This window comes from Dreissena polymorpha, chromosome 5, assembly GCF_020536995.1.
Source record: "Dreissena polymorpha isolate Duluth1 chromosome 5, UMN_Dpol_1.0, whole genome shotgun sequence".
NCBI lineage: Eukaryota > Metazoa > Mollusca > Bivalvia > Myida > Dreissenidae > Dreissena > Dreissena polymorpha.
In genome coordinates, this window is record NC_068359.1 from 48559585 (window position 1) to 48582499 (window position 22915).

Sequence of the window (22915 nt, forward strand, 5' to 3'; positions counted from 1 at the left end):
AAACACACATTTTGTTTGGTTGATCCATTAATATTTTGATCATTAAATTAAATATTTTAATTTTCTGCAAAAAGATGATTTGAAAACGTTTGACATGTTGCTACTTTTATATGACGGGCCAAACATATTTCAATTAAAACAGCAGACCAACAAAACTGATTTTGGTAGATAAAACATGACAAAAGAAACTTTGCCATGTTCACAAATTATAAATCAAACTTGATCCCTGTATACACTTTCAGTTTCATTCCAAAGTAAAGCTGAAATTCAATTTCACTCACTTAAATAAAATGAAAGACTTATCAAAGACACACATCAAAGAAAACATACAGCATAACCTAAAATAAAGATACTCTGGTTCTATAAGTTAAACCCCTTGAAGATATTGATGATTGGGTGAATTTAATTAAATGGAAGTGTAACAAAGTATTTAACCTATTTTAAGCACGCAATACCATGCAATATTAAAATAGATCCCAATACAATAGTAGAAAAGACAGTTTGGTAAATTAAATACTGAATTAATATTTCAGAAAACAGACCAAAGTTAGAAGATAAACGTTGTGAAAGAAGAGAAAGCTTTCAGGACACCACACCATCAAACTTAAATGAGTTGTGCTCTGTGAAAAGGGGGTTAAATGCATGTTTGTAAAGTGCATTCCGCCTAAACTGCATTTTTGCTAAGAACAGACTTTCTTTAAATGAAAAATATCATAAAAGCCGAAAGTGTTGTCCCTTAGTAGCCTGTGCAGACTTTACGCATATGCATTAAATCCCCTTTTCACAGAGCATGGCCCAAATATATTGAATACATGAAAAATCTGGCCATTTTTTCTAATGATTTATTTATTACCCAAGGGCAGCTTCTGACACATGCAATGTGGAACAGCCTTGTCAAATCCCCATTAGTGTAAGGGTCCTTCACAACTGAGCTCCCTAATTTATTCATTTCTCCCATGCCAACAAGACCACCACCCTACTTTACACTTGGGCTCCATCTCAAGAACAAAATGTTATTGATTGTTAACCATGAATTACATCCAGCCAACACAGTTTTCAATTGCAACAATACAGACAATAAAGCAAGGCCTAGTCATGATCATTTTGCAATCAAGAAAACTGGCTAACATCTGGACTATTAGGACCGCAGTGTCAATAACTGTCACATAAATTGAGGACCAAACTGTCCAAGCAAGGTCCTACATGTTTATAAAGCCATAACAGCATGTCCATGTATCCCCAATAAGTGACCCTAAAGAACCACATGCTTAGCTTTTCATTCATTTCTCAATTTCACCCAATTATATTCAACACCAAGTGCTTTGACTCATAAAATATAAAACCATGTGTCCATCCTCCCATAGGTATCATGTGACCAACACTAAGGTTACCTAGGTTACAGGGTCAAACAGGGTCAGCTGTGGATGCAATAATAACTACCCATGGGTAGAATAACAATTGACATGAATTTCAATTAATCACAGGCTGGACAGGAATTGAATTACTCCTATAACTCAATTAGGCAGCCTTTGATCACATTGGCAATGTGCAGCGTGTCTTTCCCATCTTTTGGGGCTCAAGGTTGATAATGAATCCATTGTGAAGCAATGATTTACAGACAAAAAATGGACAATTATACAAACAAATCAAAGATGATGAATCCAATGTGAAGCGATGATTTACAGACAAAAAAAGCCAACACAAACTAATGTTAATAAATTATAATCACCATCCTAAATGAAAAGACAAACTAAAACATAATATAAAATTAATAATTGTACCTATTCTTATAAGCATAATGTATGGTACAAACTGATGTCACATGGGGAACTGCAAGCAACACTAATAGAGTTTTATGTTGCTAATCATTAATGATTTCAGAAAAATTGCTTATCCTAAGTATTATGCAATGCACTTTCATGTGGTTCTGTCTTTGACAGTAGGGTTGTGTTTCTGTCTTTGACAGTAGGGTAGTGTTTCTCTCTTTGACAGTAGGGTTGTTACTTATCATCCTTTCATACATGATCTCTTCCATTGGAAAATGAAAATTATTTAATTCAGCAAGCAATCAAAATTCTGTATGTCAAAAAAAAGTTTAGAAATTACTGTTTACCCATAAAACATTATTCACGCCAACAAAAGTTTGCAATTCATAGGTCACATGACCTGCATCTGGTGTAATTTGCCATGGTTGATACAAAGTTATTGAGGAACAAATAACAACCCTAAATAGGCACACGGCACAATTGAAGCCCGATTTGTGACTTCCGTTATGGTGCCAAAGATAATAAATTACTGACAGTATGCACACATTATGCTCTGGCGTTGCCAGTGATTTAAACTGGACATGTGAGTGGACAATACATTACAAAGACAATTAGGTACCGGTCAGTTGGTGACACTGCATGGCTTGACCAGTGGTCATCAAGCTGCCAATTGAGTCCGGCCATCAGCCAATTAGGAGATGTGAAGTTCACATGTCCTTTACGTTTAATAGCAGGTGATAATTGAACGTATTGGGTATCAGAGAGGGATGACAGAAACGAAGAAGTTCAAATAGGGCTATTATTTAAATGTGAACGCTGAAGTACAAAGCTATTGAAACAGTATTGACCTACGATTAGTCTGAAATTTCAGAACGCTATTGTACCGAGGTTGAAGTGTTGTTTGACAATTGGTGACCGTATCTGTAAAATTATTGCATGATGGCCAGTTCCCACAGAACATGAATTCCATGATTATGGACCCAGAATGTGTGAGGATGTCAGTATTTTACAACTCACAATCGCTGATTCATTTTGTTGAATAAAACATTATCGTAAACATTTGTCCAGAAAAGACATAACACCTCTGAGATATTCACTTGATTTCATTACAACCCTATAAGATTGTCTCAAAGATGAGCTGTTTTGTGATTCAAATAGCAGTCATAGACAGTTTTAGCCGCTCAAATCAAGCATTTCAGCAATCACATACGGTCATAAATGTCCCAAACTTCCCAAACACAGATTGTGATGAAAATCTGAATCGCCAATTATCACCAATTTTCCACAATTTGCACTTGCTATCTCTTAGTAACCACATTACCGAAAAGATTTGCAGGCAATGAGTAATCTATGAGAGGCCACCTCACCACAAGATGGCATGGCATAAAAATGCAATTTTCGACCATTTTTTCTGCAATTCATCATTCAAATTGACCATGCAATAAAAAAGAACAACTGAGAGAGGGAGACTGTATGACTCAGACCCTTAATCAACATGTGTCTCTGATAATTCAAGAAATCTCAAGAAGGTACCCTTGGAGCACACTGACTAGACCAAACTTCAATGTCACCTCACTTATATTTATAAGGAAGCTTTAAATCTGAAGGGACTTGTTAGGAGTTTGGTAAAAAAATATAATTTTCTAACAAGTTGTCATAGATTCAAAAATTAATGAATACTTTATATTCAAGCAAGCAAACTAACACTTTGAAGAGAAATGTTAAAAAAATATTGGAACCTTAATACAAATCATAAATGGAACTCTGTCACACAATAAAATGTTTCTATCGCTTTTTCTCTTTTTGTCGATGATTTGGAATATACATGTGTTACTTACATAGCATTTAAAATCCAATACCAAACTAAATTGCGTTTTGCAGAGGTAGCGCATTTGCTTTTGCTCCTAGAGAACCAGGATTTGATTCCATAATGAGAGGCAAACTTATTTATTTATTTTTGTCTTTTGTCGGATTGAAATCATTTAAAACTATTCCATATATCATAGTTTGGTTAATTAATATATTTTTGACATTATATAAAAATAAAATAAAATCTGTGCACAATTCCCTCTTAGGCTTTCCCTTAGAAGTCTTTCCGTGTATGCGAAAAACAGGTTGTATCAACTTCCAATGTCGAACGTAGAGGTCAAAATTCAAGGACAAAGGCATAGGATTTCCTTTCCACTACATAAATATTAAAAGCAAGGCAAAATTTTAACATTTTTTAGTTTGATATTCCCTTTTAAATATATTCCCCATTTTAATACAGAGTGTTACATACAACTCCCAAGCTTGTTATTTAAAGGTCAAGGTCACTATTAAAGGTCAAACAAGGTATTTCCTGGATATTAAAGTAACTTGGTTGATACTAGCTTTGATCGTCATTAGCAGCGTTACATGTCCCAATTGACATATCTGATGCAGAAAGTTCAAGATTTTTCTCTACAGAACATATTGTTCCCTTTTTTCTTTCTGACATTGCCTTCCTTGCTTTCCATCAACAAACATATTCTTTGCATAATACGTCACATCCAGTAACCAGCCTTGTTCATAAATAAAAATGTCCTTAAATATCATGCTCTAGGACATTATTTGCATTTTTCTGACAGTAAAGGCAGTAAAAATTATTGACTTCTACAAGACTATAATTTAAGAAACAAGATCAAAGCAGATTCACATATTGTTTCTGTTTATTTACAGACTTGAAAATTCAACAATGGAGTGTAATTCAATCCATGTCTGTTGTTTTAAAAAGGATATTACAGTGTCAGAAATAAACAGCAGAATCAAAGCTCATTTGACAGAATCCAGTCATAAAATATAATTTTCTAAGAGGACACATCATTAATAATTCAACATTTGTTTTCATAAATTGTTTTCTCTCAAATTTCCCCCCATTTCTTTGACAAGATGCATTACCAATGCCAAGGCCTGCAGCTGTTGTAATTTCCATGTTTTCTCCATGATTTGGCCTGTTCTCGTAAGTTATCAAACAGTTTAATCCTTGCAGAATCGTCTGTCTGAGAAACTGCATGCAGTTAATAAGGTTTAATTGTCAAAATTGGCTGCAAAAATCTAAATTTAATTATTGAAAATGAAATTTGATTATTCAGCCCTCTGCATCAAGAGGCTATTGTTAATTTCAAGGAAAACAAAAATGTAAAGCGCTAAAAATAATAGGAACAGTTACCATGCAGATGTGGATACCTAGAAAATAACACCACCCCCTTTTTGCCAAAACAATGTTTATTAAAAAAACATTTTTTATTTCAAATTGTTTAACAAATAACTTAATTTGAACAGTATGATGCTACGAAAATATTTGAACCAAGTGAGTATGAATGCTTTTTTCTAAATATCATGAATTTTGAAAGTCATTTTGATTCAAAAATAAAAATGTGTATCATGCAACTAGAAAATACCTAATACATATATGAAGCCCAATTGGTCTGGATAATGTATCTAGTATATGTAAACTGTGCATTTTACCTTCTTTAGCATTATTTTGAACAATATGGAAATGTTATTGTAATTCAGGCAAAGTAAAAAAAGGAACCCACTTTGGAATTTTTAGATATGACAAAAAAAGCATTTATTATGTAAAATATACATAAGAATAATACAATCCATGTCTTTGTCATTTTTTAAATATTTTATTTTAAAAATCATGAATATCGTATATCCATACATGGACTCTTGGTATGTTTTGTTTTAAAAAAGAGAGATATTTAAGTAAAACCAGTTAAAAAGGGTATTTGAATAATACCAATAGACATTTTGATCATAAAATTTAACTAAAACTAATTCTTACGACCGCATCTTATTGGCCACTTAGCAGTTATTGAAAATGGCAAATGTGCAAATTAATTCTGTACCTCACGTTAAAACCAAAATAATTTCAAATCTGACATGATCTTAAAAGAACCAATAACCAAAAACTAGAAGTTATTTTTCTTTCTACAAGAATCTATTGTTAAACCCTCATAATTTGGGTAATAAAACAATTAGGTCCTTGGCAATTTTTACAACAAAGACTAATAACAGTACCCTTATAACAGTCTCTAACATGGTTCATTAAAATTTGAAGAGTGCCAATCAAGCTATTCTAAAGTGCAAACAGTTTTGACAGAAAATGGTAAACATTTTTTACGACTGCTACACAAATCTTTGCTCAGTAGTGATGTCTGCATTGATCACAACATTTAAATTTCTGGATGCTGTGAACTGTCAAATATTTAACAAGGCCCAATGTAAATATTAAATTGTTAATGAATTGTTTTTAGCTCAGTCATCCACAATGTTGTTGCAGTGATAATAATTGACAAAAAGAACCCTAATATAACTTAAAAAGAAACATAAACATATAAGTATATGTTTAATGCGATTTCTGCAATGACGATTTCTAGTATGAACCAAAAGACCAACTAACATGTTTCATCTTTACCAAAGCAACGTGACGGGACAATGAACAAATTAAATATTGAAATGCAAATTATTTGGATTGCTCTTCCATTGAAGAAAGCCAGTCTAAGCTGCCAATGTCACAAACAACACTGTACTGTAAGATATGGATATATTAACCCATTTATGCCTAGCATCTAGAAAAAAGGCCTTTGCAAACAGCGTAGACCCAGATGAGACGCAACATGATGTGGCGTCTTATCAGGGTCTGCGCTGTTTGCTTAAAGGAATTTCTGTAAGAAATATTCTTAATATAGAAAGAAATATACTAGACATCCCTAATTTTGGAAATAAATTGATCCAATTTAGAAGGATGGGAGAGTCCACTAGGCATAAATGGGTTAAGCTTAGGAAACAGTAGGGTACGTAACGTAATATCAGTTTTCTTCTACACATGCCATGAAATTCATATTTAATTTGTAGGAAAGACTTTTCCAGGCTGATGGGTACTCTCAGACAATTTACCACTGGCAGTTTTCTTCCTTCAGGCGCATCAATTTGGCGCTCAGTTATTTTCCCAGTATCTAACAAGGAACCCCCGATAACACTGACGGACATAATTCAAAATATGCATACACTACAACTGACAATTATCTTCATAGCTTTGGTGAATCTACAGTGTTTCATTGGAATTAAAGAAATTTTCTTAGAACTAAATAATAATAATAATAATAATAAAAGCTTTATTTACAGAAGGTTTCACATAAAGACAGTGACACACTATACATATTATGCAGATGAATCAATACTTTTTTACAATGTGGCCTTCTTAAAATAACATACACAAATAGGTCTAAAGCAAGTAAAACATTCAAACAATATTTACTTACACCTATACATAACACACATTTTGTCTTTTAGACAGACACAAATGAAATAACATTGATTAGAAAATAACATGACATATCATTGATAGAAAATAAATGTGCTTTATATTGCCTTTTAAAAGCAGAGATAGAGCATGCCATTCGTATTCAAATTGGTATACTGTTCCAGATATTCATGCTATGGTATGAAAAAGCTCGTTTCTTATAACATTTTTTAGCTTTGGTATTAACAATATCGTTATGGGTGGCAGATCTTAAGTTAAAGTTGTGATTTTGAGAAAAAGTTATAATATCATTTAAATATTCCGGAGTCTGATTGTTGACACATTTATTTATTAAGATTGCAGTGTGGTATTTACATATATGATTTAACGAGAGCCAATTAAGCTGTAAAAACAAATCTTTGGATGGTGTTTTATTTGGCTTTTGTAGAATTACTTTTGCTGCGCGTTTTTGTAAAACATTCACTTTTGTTAAATTGGTTTTATTAGCGTTGCCCCAGATCGAACAACAATCATCGAAATTGGTTAGAATATATGAGTTATGAAATAATTTCTTCATATCAAAAGTGAGATAATTTGATATCTTTTTTAGCAGAGATATTTAACTGCTTATTTTAGAGCATGTTTTATCAATGTGTACTTTCCATTGCAGATGTTTGTCGATATAAAATCCTAAAATATTATGGCTAGTGACATTCTCAATAGCATTATTATCTATTTTAAGATTAAGGTTGGTATTTTTATTTTTTTGTTTTGAGCCAATAAGCATGCATTTTGATTTATTAGGGTTTATCATCATGTTATTGAGGGTGCACGATTTTTGTATGGAATAAATATCATTTTGTAAGTTAGTCTGAATTTCTGAAGGATTCGCCCCTGTAGCATATAGTGTCGAGTCATCAGCAAACAAGTCTCTGTCTGATTGGTTTAGTAATAACCCAATATCATTTTTGACGATGCTGGAACAGCGTCGTCTAAGGTTTGATAACCAGTAAAAAAATTCTTCACAATGGGAACCTATGTAAAAGACCGAGCCAGTCCGATTGAGATAACTCGATTTTTCAGTTACTTCCCTTGGCATTCGCCACTGCGTAGGAGATTGCTCGTTGATTTTCATTGATAACATTCTTCTAGCAGAGTTGTCATTCGTGTTGATAAAGGTAAATATTAATAGAACAGCATATCCTGGGGAAACAGATTCAATAAGTGTATCAGAACGTTAATTTAAAATTAGTAATTTTACATCCATTTTATTTTTATGGACCAATGAAACAACTGTATATTTTCTCTATTTTGTTTGATATTTGTTCTCGATTTAGTAAATAAATTGCGAATAAAACATGTAATATTAACTTTTTACTTGATCACAAAACTAAAGAATGCGAACAATTTCTAACCTGCAAATTGTAAACGCTGCACTGCTATGATATATATACATATAACAACATTCCTTTGCATAATTGCTAGCGCAGTGGTAAGGACGTTCGCTTTTTCACCTTTACGACACCGGTTCGATTCCCGCTCCCGACGCAATGTTATATTTTGTCTGTTTTGTGGTCACCATTCCGGACAGGTGTTTTTTTTCCGGATAATCTCATACCCCCCGCAGCATTTGACCATATAAAAAATTAAAAAGTATTTCAGTACAAAACAAATAGCTGGAAATTGCAGCTATCATTCAAAATTCGTCCCAACTGTCGTCAATCTAATCTTATTAGGTAGGAGTGCTGGACACACTCCGGTTCCCAACATTATGCAGCCTCAGCGCGGAGGTAACTCATTACCTTGGAAAAACACAAATACACAGACTGGGTGCAGCCTAGGCGCGTATAGACTCAAACAAGGCAACAAACTCAAGTGCGGGCACAATCATTTAAAATTTACATATTGAATACGATATTCTAACAGAAATTACACAACCACCTTAGTGTACATACCACGTTTGATATTTCGTTCGATTGTTAGATTTCAGTATATACATGTATAAGGTCATTTCGCTATTAGTTAACTTATCCATATGTTCGTGGGCGAACTCGGATAGTCAAGTGCTCATACGATTGAGCTCACATGGTCCGGCTATGTGCTCATACCTACTTTCGAGAATCATCATGAAGGTATTGCCATACCTAATGAACAAGAATGTGACCCGCCTCCCAGTTTCGCGCAATGGGTCAAGTTACCCACGGGTACTACTTTCCCGTACCCCTAAACTTTTTTTCGTACCAAAAATGTTTCGTACGCAAATGTTTTTCGAACCAAATTTGTTTTCGTACCCAAAATGTTCGTACCCAAATTTTTTATCGTACCCAAATGTTCGTATCAACATACACAATTGTGGTGATATAGATAGACTTAAATTGATGTTTTATATCCATCCTCTTCAAAAGCATCGTCACACCAGTACTGTCAGTACTTTGATTATATATAAGAAACAAGAGAGGGCCCAAAATAGAACCTTGAGGGACCCACTCTTAATAGTTAGAGGGGTAGAAAAACTAGTCCCTAGTTTAACGCATTGTTGTCTTTGACTAAGATAAGAACGAAAAAGAGACAAGGTACCATCTGAAAAGTGATGAAGTTTTAGTTTGTACAACAGAATTCCATGATCTACTAAATCAAAAGCTTTTTTCATGTCAATAAAAACAGAACCAATACAATTACCATTATCTATATCTTTAAGTCACTCATCAATGAGTCGGATCAGTGCTGTTTGGCAAGAATGATTTTCTCTAAACCCTGACTGATGTTTATTTAACACATTTGTTAAACGAAAGAATTCTTTTAATTCATTTGATAGATGTCTTTCGAATTTCTTGGATATAGTTGGCAATATTGAAATCAGACGATAGTTATTACAGTCCTCTCTGTCTGAGCCTTTATATATTGGTAGAACATACGCTTCTTTTAACAAATCCAGGAAAATTCCTGTACGAATACTATTATTTATTATGCCCCCCTTCGAAGAAGAGGGGGTATATTGCTTTGCTCATGTCGGTCTATCGGTCGGTCTGTCGGTCCGTCCACCAGGTGGTTGTCAGACGATAACTCAAGAACGCTTGGGCCTAGGATCATGAAACTTTATAGGTACATTGATCATGACTCGTAGATGACCCCTATTGATTTTGAGGTCACTAGGTCAAAGGTCAAGGTCACGGTGACCCGAAATAGTAAAATGGTTTTTGAATGATAACTCAAGAACGCATACGCCTAGGATCATGAAACTTCATGGGTAGATTGATCATGACTTGTAGATGACCCCTATGGATTTTGAGGTCACTAGGTCAAAGGTCAAGGTCACGGTGACCCAAAATAGTAAAATGGTTTCCGGATGATAACTCAAGAATGCATACGCCTAGGATCATGAAACTTCATGGGTAGATTGATCATAACTCGCAGATGACTCCTATTGATTTTGAGGTCACTAGGTCAAAGGTCAAGGTCACGATGACCCGAAATAGTAAAATGGTTTTCGGATGATAACTCGAGAACGCATACGCCTAGGATCATGAAACTTCATAGGTAGATTGATCATGACTTGCAGATGACCCCTATTGATTTTGAGGTCACAAGGTCAAAGGTCAAGGTCACGGTGACCTGAAATAGTAAAATGATTTTCGGATGATAACTCAAGTACGCTTTTGCCTAGGATCATGACACTTCATAGGTACATTGATCGTGACTCGCAGATGACCCCTATTGACTTTTAGGTCACTAGGTCAAAGGTCAAGGTCACAGTGACAAAAATCGTATACACACAATGGCTGCCACTACAACGGACAGCCCATATGGGGGCATGCATGTTTTACAAACAGCCCTTGTTATCGAGGTTTTTGGTAAAACAATATGCTCTCCACAGTATTTTATAATATTTGCACCGATCCCTTCGATTCCCGTAGCCTTGTTATCCCCACGCTTTTTGAAAAAAAGGTGGGGATATTGTGGTGATCTCCGCCGTCCGTCCGTCCGTCTGTCCGTCCGTCCTGGCCACTATCTCCTCCTACACTAAAAGCACTAGAACCTTGAAATTTACACACATGGTAGCTATGAGCATATGTGCGACCCTGCACTATTTGGAATTTTGATCTGACCCCTGAGTCAAAAGTTATAGGGGTTGGGGTGGGGCCGCGTCAGAAATTATCACTCATTTTTTTAGGTTATTTTACATTTACTTCTTTATTTCTACACCGATTCACTTCAAATTGATACTGGACCTCACCTATGACAATACGGTCAATCTCAACCATGCATGGCCCCATTCCCAACCCTGGGGCGCCCCGCCCACATAGGCCACACCCACCAAAAATTTCCATTTACTATAATTTTTTCATTTCTACACGGATTCACTTCAAATTGATACTGAACTTTTGTTATGACATTAGGGTCAATCTCAACTATGCATGGCCCCAATCCCAACCCTGGGGCGCCCGCCCACATAGGCCACACCCACCAAAAAATTCCATTTACTATAATTTTTTCATTTCTACACGGATTCACTTCAAATTGATACTGAACTTCTCTTATGACATTTAGGTCAATCTCAACTATGCATGGCCCCATAACCAACCCTGGGGCCCCGCCCACATAGACCACACCCACCCAAAATTGCCTTTACTATAATTTCTTCATTTCTACGCCGATTCACTTCAAATTGATATTGAACTTCTCTTATGACAATACAGTCAATCTCAACTATGCATGGCCCCATTACCAACCCTGGGGCGCCCCGCCCACATAGACCACACCCACCCAAAATTGCCTTTTACTATAATTTCTTCATTTCTACACCGATTCACTTCAAATTGATACTGAACCTCTCTTATGACAATACGGTCAATCTCAACTATGCATGGCACAATTACCAACCCTGGGGCGCCCTGCCCACATATGTCACACCCACCCAAAATTGCCTTTTACTATAACTTCTTCATTTCTACACCAATTCACTTCTAATTGATGATGAACTTCTCTTATGACAATACGGTCAATCTCAGCTATGCATGGCCCCATTACCAACCCTGGGGCACACCTAGGTCAAACATTCGGCGTGGGGATACGCGTCGGCCTCTGCCGCGCCATTTCTAGTTAACATTTAAATTGCCAATGGGTAATGTAATTTATAGCAAATTCATGCTGTTTTAAGGATTTGTCAAGATGTAGCGTTAAATAAGAAAAGTTTTCTTCATGAAATTTCAGCTTATCAACAATGTTTGATATGTTTGTAAAATGCTCATTTAAGGCAATTAGGATCCTACTTTTGCCCTCAACATACACACCGTTCACTAAAATTTTATTTGGCAAATTTACTCCGCTGTTTTGATCATTGTCATTATTAGTTCATTATAATAGCAAAACTACTAATTTAATACTGTAAAATCATCTATATACGTTTGAATGAAATTATGTGGTTTTAAAAAAAAAAAAATTTTTTTTTTAATGCATGAATTCGTGGATTTCTGATTTTGGAAAAAAAAAGAAGACAAATTTGCTTAAGTCATTTTCCAATTTATAAGTGTAAAATTCTGAAGCAGTGAACCAACATAATTCAATAAAACTAATGCCCCATGCATATTAATGATGTTACAGTAATTATGTTAAGGGAAATTTATATTTGCATCTTTAGTTTACTCGGGAATCCTATCCTTTATGTTTCGTGCTGAAGGCAGGAAGTCAATCAGGCTTCCACAACTGGCCAAATCAGAAAAGGGCAGGTAAGAGATTCAAACCATATGCTCTGTCACCTGAGTAGTAGCCAAACACCCTAACCACCATGCTCAAAGTCAGTTATGAATTGTCAGGTGTTGTTATTTTCATGAAACAGTACTGTTTCAAATAGCTTATTTCTTCTATGAACATTAGAATAGACCATAATTATTGTGTAATCTATTCTTACCAATATGTTGGTTATGTCCCAATTTCATGACCTGCAATTTGACATTATATATCCTACATGGGTAGCAATCTCATGCAGACATCAACAATAATGATCAGTCTAAGAGCAAAATAGATCTCTTTTTACAACTTCTGAACAGGTGTATGTAAAATAGCTGCAAACATGCAAAATTAATAAATTTTGCTTCTAAATAAAATCAAGCTGCACTAAAAAAGACCATCCGATAATCTTTAGTACAGGGTGAAGATAAAAGCATTGCACAATTACTTAGAGATCTCTTCACAACTTTTGAACAGGTGTATGTAAAATAATAGCAAACATGCTGCAAAATGAATAAATTTGGATTCCCAATGAAATCAAGCTGCAGTAAAGAAGGTGAACCAATAATCTTTAGTACTGGGTGAAGATAAAGAGGTGTATGAAAAAGAATAACACACATGCAAAATGAATAAACTTTGATTCCCAATAAAATCAAGCTGCCGTATAGAGGACCATCCAATAATCTTCAGTACAGGGTGAAGATAAAAGAATTGCAGACTTAGAGAACTGTCATAAGGCAGAGTAAACGCCCTGTGATGTTGACTGGAGAGGATTAGGCCAGAGATCTTGCAGATGCTCTCTTGAGGACCCATATTACCAAATAAGACAACGGCTGTCAATGTCATTGTTGAAATCAATTCTTTATCACCACTATATCCTCTTGATTTGAAACCGTCAAGAAACTTAACATATTCTCGAAAGCCTATCACAAGGTTTATTCACACTGGTTACAATGAATTACTTGCAGAGGACAACTGAAGTCCAATTCCTAACTGTTACAGTGTTTGTTTCCCCATATTCCAAAGTTTTCAGTTATACAGAAGCGGTAAATTAACCTCTCACTTTTCCTGCCTATGCTCATAATAGGTGCAAATACTTCTGCAAATAACTCATAACTGCCCTATCTGAATCATAGGGAGGAGAAGACTGGCCCCAAAAAATGGTCTTCCCACAAACAGACAGGGAATCAAACCTGTTATCGTCCAAAGTGGTACTCCAATGCTCTACCAAATGAGCTAGCCAGCTTAATGGTTAAGTTGTAATAAACCAATATTTGTGATCAAATAGTGAGCTGTAAATATAATTTTGGTACGATACAAAACATAATATTACAAGTTAACCCTTTATCATTTTGATACGTATAATTTTTTAAGCATTTGTAGACCCTTAGAAAGTTAAATTTATTTAAAGACCTTTCTTACTTATATATATATATAGATTCAAGTATTAAAGGCTTCATTTCCAACCTTAAGATTCTGATGAGCAGCAAACAGCATAAAACCTGAACAAACTGCGAGTTACTCGCAGGCTGTACTGGTTTTATCCTGTTTGCACATAGCCATTTTCACTTGGCTTCTGAGTGGGAAAGGGTTAAAACCTCAGCACATGCATTTTACACTACTTGTAGCAACCAATTAAGCTAGTATTAATATTATTAGATACTGGTTTAGTTTACATTGTTCTTTTTTTCTATTTTTCTGCAGTTTTTATTACTGCTTTTTGTGTGTTTTGTTCCGTGTTTAGCATTTTAATAAATACCAACAGTAACGAAATTATATTTAAGGAACTAGCAAAAGTCACCAAAAAGAGTTATGCCCACTTACCGCCTGAAGTCCACCCATGATGTTAAATCCGAGGCTGCCGGCCACTCTTTCCAGCACCAGCATCATCTTCTCGTGCCCAGAACACTGAAACATGCATGGCTGGGCGTGAGGACAAAACATGCCAGATGGTCTAACACTTAACACTTAAAAATTATACAAAATAATTATCTCAGAAACATTTCACACCGCATTGAAAAAACAACTCTGATATTCCATAAATTCTCTTTGATCTCAGGGAATCAATATGATTTGAAATTATAGAAGTGGTTGACACCACATCAGTCCCTGGTGAAAGGTCAATTGCAGACAATCAAATTACACAATGAATCTGAATAAAAAACAACAACAATGCAAGTTTCGGTTTTGCTCAATTTTGGGTAATTAGCTGATTGTGTTAAAAGCATACATAATTAAGTGCATAATGCATTTTGTTAAAAGTGTTAAAATTAACATTGTGGTAAAACCATTCCTAATGAAAGTCTCTGGGCAATAAGATCATATGCCAGAGGTCTTCATAATGAAAGTTCCTGAGCATTAAGATCATACAGGAATAGGAGCAATAATGAAATTTTTTCGTAACAGGAAAATCCACCATGAAAAACCTACATAACAAAGGTCTTCTCACAGTTACTGGGCCCATTTTCACCAAAATATTCTGAAACTAAAGTCTTCAAATAAAGAACATTCTTTAAACTGGAATATTCAAGAATTGCTTTAATTGTGGGCCAAACATGACATAAACCTCCTCTATCTTCACCATTTTTCATGCAGAACATTTTGTTAATGCCATAATCATCATTGGAAGGCTGTATATATTCTAATGCTGGAAAAAAAATTCTCGGTTCTAAGTCTATTCTTTATTCTTAAGTCTAAGAATGGGTTGATGAGTACAGGCCCAAGTCTAAATTTAATTAGAAACTTAGTATCAATGTTAAGGAAAGAATACTTCAGCTTAAATCTTTGTTTAATGACTGAACAACAAAGAAACTAATAATCAACATAAAATTCTTCCAGGGGTTGGAATAATGCAAAAACAATTTTAGTGAAATAAAGCCGCAGCCACGCAGCTTTTTTAATGGTGGCATGTCAAATTTTTATTGCTATAATCCTTGGCGATCTGTATCCAAAGCCAACAAAGTTACTGCTTTGGTCACAAGATTATCAGTATTAAAGGGTTTGGCACACTTGAAGCCTGCTGCATGCACCCACCAGCATCAAAGGTCTGTTAATGCAATCACTGGTATTGTCCACAGGGCTTTTTTTTCCTGTTTTTGTAAAGCGGCCTTGGCCCCCCCCTCCCCATTTTGTGAAAAAATGAGTCGCAAACTGTTCAAAATTGTGAAAAAATGAGTCGCGAACTTTCTAAAATTGTGAAAATTTGAGTCACGATCTCCTTGAAATTGTGACAATTTTAGTTGCGAATTTCACAAAATTGTGAAAATCGGCCATTCTCACAGAAGGAAAAAAACGGCCTGGTCCATGCCTTAAAAAGTCTGTCATTATACATTGAAGTTAATATTTGTAATGGAGCTACCTTAAAGTTAAAGGGACCTGTTCACAGTTTGGTAAATTGTCAAAATTGAAAGTGTTTTAGATTTGCAAATTGTTGGTTTAGTTATGTCTGTTAAAAAAAACAGTAATACTGAACATTTACCGTGTTCTAAAAAATCCATTACATGCATCTTTTGACTATTTAAAAATCTTAAAATTATACAGCGTTACAAAAGCAAAACAATTTAATAATTTGGAGGGTTCTGTTATCGTTAAATTTTCTGACATGACGTGGACTGCATATATAAAGTATAAAATACATTTTTGTTCTATAGTAGCATGGATGGCCAAGTGGTTTAAGCACTAGACTTTTACTCCAAGAGTCAGTGGTTCGAGCACGTGTGTTAGTGTTTTTCCCAGGAGGGCAAAGGGGCATGGCGCATTACTTTCAAAAAGGGCATTTTAACGCGCAGTTTAGGCAAAAAAGGGCAAAAACGTTCCATGAATACCTGAATCACAGGGCAACATGTAATCGCATCTGAAGCAGTTGTGGAAAAAATAACATATAAACAAAGCACATTTAATGGTAATTTATGTATTTAACTGACTATGATTTATATTAATATATTTACCTTGCAATGTACATTTAAGTTCCATGCTGTTGCAATAAACTGTACAGCACCACAAACATAATAAAGCAATATATGCATATGAATCTGATTAAACACAGATCCACTAACATATAAATGAAACGTATTACAACAATATTACTTTTGTGTAAATGTATTTATGCGTAAAAATATATGTTTTGATATAACTGAATAATGCATGCAATGCACAATTGCCATGAGCATAACATCGAGTTTTTCATCAAAAGTCTCCGAAGTAAGTGCACTTGGTATAACATAACCTCTGGCATTATTGATTGATACTGACACGGGGTTATTCACGCATGACTAATTCACAGCTTTGGAGCAGTCTTCCTATAAATCGAGCACTGTACATGTAATAGATTAATTCTGCTCAAATAATATAGTCGATTAGACGTTGACATCTCTCGAGTAAATCAAGCACAGCCAGAGCGTCACAGACAATCAAGGATGCTGATTTTGCGGACCAAGTTAGATCGTAAGGCAATAAAGATGTTATCTATAAGGGCGCATGGCGAAATTTGCCTTTGAAAAGAAGGGCGCGTGGCGAAATTTGTCTTTGAAAAGGGCAGCGTGGCGATCCGGGAGGGCGGCGTGGCTTTTCGCCACGCTAAAATGGCCTGGGAAAAACACTACGTGTGTGAATTACTTTTTTCCCTTCATTAATTTAATACTTGTTTTATACTGGAGCTATTTAGTTCCATGTTTACATTTATCAATTTAAAGCATTCAATGATAAACTTCAGCACTGTCACATACCAAAATCTGTTAACAAGCCCCTTTAAGACGATGTAAATTGTGTGATGACATTAACCAGTCGATTTTATACGTAAATATATGTAAAAAATGATACTATATGTGTCTTCCATGCTCATAGCATGAAATTATTTGCATGATCCGTTGCTCTTGATATTTGTAGCGAAACAAATCGGTTGCCTGTTATCAAACCTCAGCCACGAAACGCTCGAAAATGTTGAAAGGCGTATCTGCAACTAAGGGAGGTAACTGACTGGGCTCATACATTGGGTTACACCACACTTATTCTTTACACCGAATGTGCAGTATTGCGGTATTTTTCAAATAATATTATTAAAAGCAACATTTAAGTAAAAATAAACGTTGATATTGTGTACAAACAGACTATCAACATGTACAAACAGAATATCAACACATTAAATTAATGGTCCTTTTTTATAATACATAATAAAAATACATTGTAATTTTGTCATTCGGAACAAACAAACAACTGAAATATTAAGTATATAATTTTCTTTGATTTTCAAACATTACATTTACAAAGCCCGTGATTAAATACGCGTACAAGCCCAAATCTGATATCTAAAAGTCATTAATGTGTACGCGATAATGATTGTATCCGAAAACGTCGTATAGTCATATTGTGGTGTACACTCAAAATAAAACAGTGTCTATTACAAGAATATAGTTTCGTAGCGAGAAATCGATTAGGCGGAGAATTACTGGCTGCTATTTCACAGCAGCACGCTGACAGTTGCAGATATATAGAACAGGAACGTGGTGTCAGCAAAATCGACGGCTTAATTGTAGCGTCTGTGACCGAGGCTTTGATGTAAATCCGTCATGTAAACCCTGTAACGCTAAAATCAATGCGTCTCGTGTCGTAAGCGATCATGAAAACCATTCTGATAATCTCCGGATTTTACGGCTACAATGAACGCCCTGTTTGTAGTACAGGCTATTTCATCGCTTCATTACGTATAGACGTACAGGAGAGATTGTTCGATATAAGCCCATTCGACACGTTGTGCACGTATGCACGGGATACGGATGTCTGGGCGTCAATGCGTGTTTGAAGACTGTTAGGTTGACATGAGATAACAATCATCGATTTTGGTTTTAAGAAAGCTCGCTTTCTTATGAATGAATATTATATACAACGAAACAACGACAGTGTACTTAAACTTATATATGCATGCATATGAAACTTGTAAAGACACGCAAGGCGGGTCGTTTGTTAAGTGATTCTTATGAGCAAATAAATTTTAGCGTTTGCAGGTTAGTAAGATCATCAAATAGAATTATAACAGACATTTATTCGCATCAAATAGAATTAAAATATACATTCTTTCGTAACATTCATTCACATCCAATATGACCTGAACATGCGCTCAGTAGTTGTTTAAAAAAATTTACATCATGCTCATTTAAAGGATTGACCAGTCATCTCGTTCCGATTTCAAAATGAACACACCTAAATACATGAAGTGTGCTGTTAAAGTTTGGTCTTTTATGCGTTAAAAACACCATCGTTATCAAGATTATCGAAATATGGTTCTTATCAACGAATCCCCAGTTCACATAAGTTTCATATCAAAGCTGAAAAGCTATCAATATTGATGATTCCATCGCATCCATCACAAGATCAAAGGCGCGAGCGAGGCACCTCTGATCCCCGACAAGGGACAAGGCGACAAATGCAACCATGGAGGTCAAGGGCTGCCATATAATCATTAAACATATATTCACAACTTTATACAAATGAGCGCATTTCCACTGATAACCTTTACATTAGCTAAACGGCCAAATGCGATAAGGTAATTGTGTTCAAAGTGAAATGTTCGTTTTCTCTTTCCTCGCGTCCATAAATCAGGTTTAATTTCACGACCGTGTCAACATTCTGATCGTTATTAGCGCGAAAGAGTACTTCATAGAGCTCAAAGCCGGCTCCTGTTTTCATGGCATGTCATGTCTTCGAGTCGTATATCAGTCAGCGTGTTACCGCGAAGGACTTGAAACATACCCCGTGTACCACACAGATCGCGAGACACGGGGACGCGAGACGCCGCGTGGGGGTCGCTTTGAAAATATGCGCTTTTATGCTCAATTGAAACACATGTTTGAACATTCAATATAGAACCGATTACAACCATTTTCGAAAACAGATGGTGCATTTTTGCCATTGTCGTTCTGACGTGATGGAGGGGTTTAAAGAAGGTAGCCAACATGCCATCAAGAATATATCGCCAGAACGTCTAAAAGGAGCCAAAAAAAGACTCGACTATCATGACACTTGTCGCCCCTTTTTTGTCTGTTTTGTGTGTACTCTTGCTTGCGACCTTCACACCCGTCCTCAGTCAAGATCATCCATTGTATATGAATGAAATCATTCACCAAAGAAACATAACCCATGATTGTACGAGTCAAAGATTTGTCAATAAACATAAACTGTTTATTGATAGACCTTTGGTAGGAGTATATATTTAGAAAATGACTATAAATGCAATCGAGTCAAACATTATTGCAAATACAGACACAGTGGTGTTCTTCATTAAATCGCACATATTACATAAGCGTTGTATCTTCCATGCGATACAAATAAAGTTGAATAATCTATCCTATCTGACTCCTCGGTAAAACTGATATTAATAATCCAACCATTATACCAACGGTTTGTTATAAAAAATAGAAAATAATGTTCAATATATTGTCATTGCCTAGCAACCGCTTTAAATACTTGACATTTACGACAACGCAATGCCGAATAAGCCCCTGGACGATAAAGTTGATCTTTCTCAACAAGCCCAGATTACGACCATTGTATATCCATGGCAACACGGGCTCCTAGAATAAATGGTCAACTTGTTAAACCTCCTTCAAGTTTCGTTTGTTACACTAATTAGTCCGTACATGCAATTAAAATTCCGCGTTGATGACCGTTTGTCTGGGTGGCGTCGCGATTTGTTAAGGTGGTGTCATCAACGCTTTATGCAAAAGAATGACGCAATGTAAGCAAATAAAAAACATTGATTTAATGATTTAAAAGCATTCACGCAAAACCACTTCACTTTGTCGGCGATGCTTTTAACGGCAAACAGCAAAAATATAAGTTTACACATATAAAACAAAGCACGATACAAAGCACAAAATGACTGGTATATACATGTAAAATAATACTTGAATGCATAGCAGTTGCATGTCGCAAAGGACGACGATTATTATGTGAACAAAGACGGCGAAATATGACAAACAAAATGATGATGGAGATGATGGAGATGATGGAGATGATGATGATGATGATGATGATGATGATGATGATGATGATGATGATGATGATGATGATGATGATGATGATGATGATGACTATGACGATGACGACGACGACGATGACGATGATGATGATGACGATGATGATGATGATGATGATGATGATGATGATGATGATGATGATGATGATGATGATGATGATGATGATGATGATGATGATGATGATGATGATTAGGATGATGATTTGTAACATCGCGTGAGGCGCGTTGACTCGAAGTCCCGACCTTCCGAACGGTCGTACGGCCTTCGCATACACTCGCGTGACATAAGAGAGCAGTCGACAAAGGTAATCACGAATATTTAATTGAACGAAACAAATGCCGATTATTTACATAAAGGACAACCAAAACCATTAGCAATGCATATCGAGGCAGGAGGGTCTTTTCTTCAATAGCAGTGTTTACAAATTCTGTTATCAAAGAACGCTGGGCACACGACTTTTATCGCGCATATCATCATTACTAAGAGGAAATAGGTCTGTATTGCATAATCGGATTATTAATGACGGTACTTTTGAATTACCACGGTGGTGAAGGTAATTCATGCAGCATAGTGAATCTCAATGAACATGGTTTTTACATTAAATATCCACATACTGTTTTACAAATACTCGTTTTTGAGTGTACGCTTTTTTGTCTGATTCCTTTTAATATAATTATTATGATTGACGATTGTGTTCAAAATTCAATGTTACAGATATAAACCCCTTAACGACCTATCTATGCTAAACAGCATTAAAACGGTGCATACTCGACATTGGAGCACGCATAGCCACGGATAGCCACGGATAGCCACGCATAGCCACGCATAGTATAGCATCGCACGCTGTATGATTTACCTTTGACTCACACTCTGTCGGGACGGTCTTGGTATACGCTTTCACGTTCTCCATATTCCGAGCTTGTTGCACGAGTTTGATACCCTGTATCTGCAGCCGCTTCCTCATGGCCTTTATCCTGGACACCAGCTCGAGCTCACGTGCGCTCAGTCTTTCGCGCAGTCTCAGCAGCTCCCCCTCCAGGCAGCGCACGTGCTCCTCTTGCTCGTGCACTCGTGCTTTCAAGTACTCCACGCACATGTGCCCGTTGTCTACTTCCTTTAGCGTTGCTCCGCAACCTCCGCCGCACGGGACACGTGGTTTACACAGGCAAGGGTTGTTTTTGTCTGCACCTAACTCCTCAACTGACCGCAGCAGCTCCCCGCAGCCCCGGTTCGTGCACGGAACCAACCGTTGACCACACACCTTTATGTGCGCTATATAGTCCCGCAGTTTTGGTTGCTCGCTACAGCCGTTCGGTTCGTACTCGCATACAACTTTCATGTTTAGTATAACGTCCCTTAGTGCCAAGACGTTCGTTAAATCCCCGGTGTTCAGCCCCTGGCACCGGAAAGGACAACATCCGTGCTGTACGACCCAGGGTAGGATACAGCTCGAGCAAAACACGTGACCACACGGACTCTGCACGGGATTATCGAGCACGTGATGGCATAGAGCGCACGTCCGGTCTTCAGAAACACTGCACACAAATTTTTCAACGTCAAAGCCCATGTTGATATTTTTTTTACAAAATTCTTATCTCCTTTATCTTCATCAAACTCTCGCAGACTCCCCGCAGACTCCCACGCTCTATTAGCGTTTACAGTTAGCCTGTCTGCATCGTGTCGAGTGAGACTGGCATGTCATGTTCACTCTAGCCACGATGGTTGTCAGTACACACGGCCGTCCAACAAATATCTAATCCAACCCAAATCAGGTCATTAGCCGCACCGTCCAGCAAATATCTAATCCAACCCAGCTCAGGTCATTAGCCGCACTGGAGACGCCAATTCAAACTGTCTACAAAAAAATCATTAACTTTCTATAGACACGGTTTCAATTTCCCACTTTTTCAATTTATTACCAATTCGTCCGCTCAAACGATATTGCAAGGTGAAGTCCGGCGAGTCAAATAAATCACCAATGAAATAAATAATTATTTTTTAATCTCAACTAAACAGCTGAATTTAACTAACAAATAAAAAGACCGCTCAGTAATCAGTCATCGTGAAGTATTCACTTTTCCGATAAAGCGAACGAAGTGTCCGTTGTCATATTCAGCAGT

General features: G+C 36.3%; 1 protein-coding gene across 1 annotated transcript in view; it reads right to left on the bottom strand.

The window, feature by feature from the left end:
- LOC127832489 (E3 ubiquitin-protein ligase PDZRN3-like) overlaps positions 1–22871 on the bottom strand; it is a 240449-nt gene extending 217578 nt beyond the window's left edge. Inside the window, exons 1-2 of the mRNA XM_052357991.1 lie at positions 21652–22871; positions 14590–14673 (exon numbers count right to left, since the gene is read on the bottom strand). Of these exons, the coding sequence (XP_052213951.1) occupies positions 14590–14673; positions 21652–22362 (795 nt within the window). The 5' untranslated portion in view covers positions 22363–22871. The remainder of the gene's footprint in view (positions 1–14589; positions 14674–21651) is intronic.
- Positions 22872–22915: the final 44 nt, after the last annotated feature.